Source organism: Oncorhynchus gorbuscha, linkage group LG23 (genome assembly GCF_021184085.1).
Source record: "Oncorhynchus gorbuscha isolate QuinsamMale2020 ecotype Even-year linkage group LG23, OgorEven_v1.0, whole genome shotgun sequence".
In the NCBI taxonomy this organism is placed as follows: Eukaryota; Metazoa; Chordata; class Actinopteri; order Salmoniformes; family Salmonidae; genus Oncorhynchus; species Oncorhynchus gorbuscha.
This window is the reverse complement of record NC_060195.1, coordinates 68,784,931-68,787,836: the sequence shown is the minus strand read 5'-3', so window position 1 is coordinate 68,787,836 and position 2,906 is coordinate 68,784,931. Positions and strand designations below refer to the sequence as shown.

The 2,906-nt window shown below is 49.1% G+C and overlaps 1 protein-coding gene across 1 annotated transcript in view; it reads left to right on the top strand.

Annotated features, from left to right (window-relative positions):
- Positions 1 to 1,711: 1,711 nt before the first annotated feature.
- Positions 1,712 to 2,906, top strand: part of LOC124010734 (protein unc-80 homolog) — an 80,292-nt gene continuing 79,097 nt past the window's right edge. The window contains 1 exon segment of the mRNA XM_046323378.1: positions 1,712 to 1,823. Coding sequence (XP_046179334.1) covers positions 1,712 to 1,823 — 112 coding nt within the window.

The window sequence follows — 2,906 nt, the reverse complement described above, 5'->3', positions numbered from 1 at the left end:
TGGATGGATGGTGTGATGGATGGATGGTGTGATGGATGGTGTGATGGATGGTGTGATGGATGGATGGTGTGATGGATGGATGGATGGTGATGGATGGATGGTGTGATGGATGGATGGTGTGATGGATGGATGGTGTGATGGGTGGTGTGATGGATGAATGGTGTGATGGATGGATGGTGTGATGGATGGTGTGATGGATGGATGGTGTGATGGATGGATGGATGCACTTCATTTGAATGTGTCCAACCCTGACACTGACCCCTCTGCCTCCTTTGTCTCCCTCGCTTACCGCCTCCCCAGGCCATCCTGCGGGCGGTCTACGCGTGCTGACCCACGACATCAGCTCACGGATCTGTGACGTGTCGCTCAACATCATCGACTGCCTGCTGCAGCTGGGGGTAGTGCGGGCGGCATGGGAAAGAAGCTCTCCAAGCCCGACGGCAAGGAGAACGATGAGACACGCTCCCGAAGGAGGGGGCCAATCAGAGCCTGAGCGGGCGCCCAAGGGGGCGTGTCTGGAGGGTGCAGCGGGGGCGGCACCAGGAGGAGGGTAGGGAGGGGAGGAGGGTGGAGGGGATGGATGGAGGAGGAGGGAGGTGGGGAAGTGGAGGGGAGGAGCGGAGGAGGAGTGGAGGAGGAAGCAAGGACGATGTGAAGAACAATAAGGAGAAAGACAGCAAGGTGGGTGTGAGAATACATCTATGAGTTTTCAACTCTTACATTTATCTCAAATCAAATCAAAGTTTATTTGTCATGTGCGCTGAATACAACAGGTGTAGGTAGACCTTACAGTGAAATGCTGAATACAACAGGTGTAGACCTTGTGTTTACTTACAGGCTCTAACCAATAGTGCTGAAAAAAGGTGTTAGGTGAACAATAGGTAGGTAAAGAAGGTGTTAAAACAACAGTAAAAAGACAGGTTGTATACATCTTGTAACGGATCTCATTTTACATGCCCGTACAGAAACAGGAAAACATCGCCGCACACTTCTAGTCAGATGCAAATGTATTTCATTGTGGATGAGCTTTGGGCCAGTCGACCTTCATCAGAGCCTGTCTGCACAAACAATAGTGGTACAGAAGGACACAGAGAGATAATTACATGTATATTATAGATGTCATTCTACTAGAACAGAACACAAAATAAAACATGATGGTGTGAGTAATATGGCCATAACCTGTCAACTCGTGTGAATGTTATATGTAGCGTGTATTACCCTATGCCTTCTGTTTAACTCCCAGGAGGACGGCTCTTCACTGAGTACCCACAGGCTGGCTCTTACCATGCTGATCAAGATGGTCAAGTCTCTGGGTTACTGCCTACGGCTGTGGGGAGGGCCACAGAGGTCTCTCAGGGGACCGGCTCCGCATGCAGGTCAGACAACTTACAGATTGCCCCTTTAACAAAATTGAATTAAATGAACTTTATTTAGTTATATATTTATATTTTCACTGAGGTAAAAACCTATTTTGCAAGAGAGAGACCTGGTCCATGAAACAGTACATTTGACAACATAGGACCTGTTGGATCTGTTAGGGGCTTTATCAGAGTGAATGGAAACCATCATCCATTTTGCTCCGGTTGAGATAGCTGTTTGAATCTGAGATATCCTCCCATTTTGGATCTACTGTTCCCATTGTTCCCCATACAGGCCCAGAACTGCCTGACCAACCTGTACAAGCTGGACAAGCTGCAGTTCCGTCAGACCCATGAGGGACTACGCCAACAAGGACTCGCTCAACAACATCGTGGACTTCCTGCACGCACTCCTGGGCTTCTGCATGGAGCCCATCGTCAGTGTTTGTGAGGCATGTGCCGAGAGTGTGTGTGTTGCTATGGAGCCACGGCTAACCACACACAGCGGCCTCACACACCCCTCTCAACCTCTCTGATGGTAGGACTGATGAAACCACGCTATGCAAACTCATCCAATCAGCCTCCACTGACATCACACAATTCACTGATCACTCTTGTTTGTCCAATGCAGAGGGGGTTTGTATTATTCTCCAAATCATCAAATGTTTCAAATAAAAGATTTCATCGTAAAGTATTTAGAAATGCTATGGGTTTAATCAGGTGAATTGGTGAGTTGATCTAAAACTAAGTCATATATTTGTAATTCATTCTAATCTATCACAACAATCAAATCACACTAAACATTTAAAATAATGAATGTATATAATCACATTCTTATAGCACCGTTAAAAATGTAAAGTCCAGCAGAGTTTCAATCTCCAGATTAAAAAACAAACAGTAGACAATGAGATTGACAGACGACTAATACTTAAAGTATCTTCTACCGTAATCCAGTCCACTCTGCTTCACGATGCTGAATCTGACCTCACTCATACCTCCAATGCATCCCAGAGTGCTCAATGTTTACCCACCGGCTGTCTCTCTGTTTCTGTGTCTGTTCTGTCACCCTCCTCCCTCCACTCAACTGTCCTGCCTTCCCTCCCTCTGTCCCGCCCCCCCATCCACCTTAACAAGCCATGTTCCCCTCCCTCCCTCCACTCATCTGTCCTGCCTTCCCTCCCTCTGTCCTGCCCCCATCCACCTAAACAAGCCATGTTCCCCTCCTCCCTCCACTCAACTGTCCTGCCTTCCCCTCCCTCTGTCCTGCCTCCTCCCTCCCCCTGTCTGTTCCCTCCCTCTGTCCCGCCCCCATCCACCTAAACAAGCCATGTTCCCCTCCTCCCTCCACTCAACTGTCCTGCCTTCCCTCCCTCTGTCCCGCCCCCATCCACCTAAACAAGCCATGTTCCCCTCCTCCCTCCACTCAACTGTCCTGCCTTCCCTCCCTCTGTCCCACCCCATCCACCTAAACAAGCCATGTTCCCCTCCTCCCTCCACTCAACTGTCCTGCCTTCCCCTCCCTCTGTCCTGCCCCCATCCACCTAAACA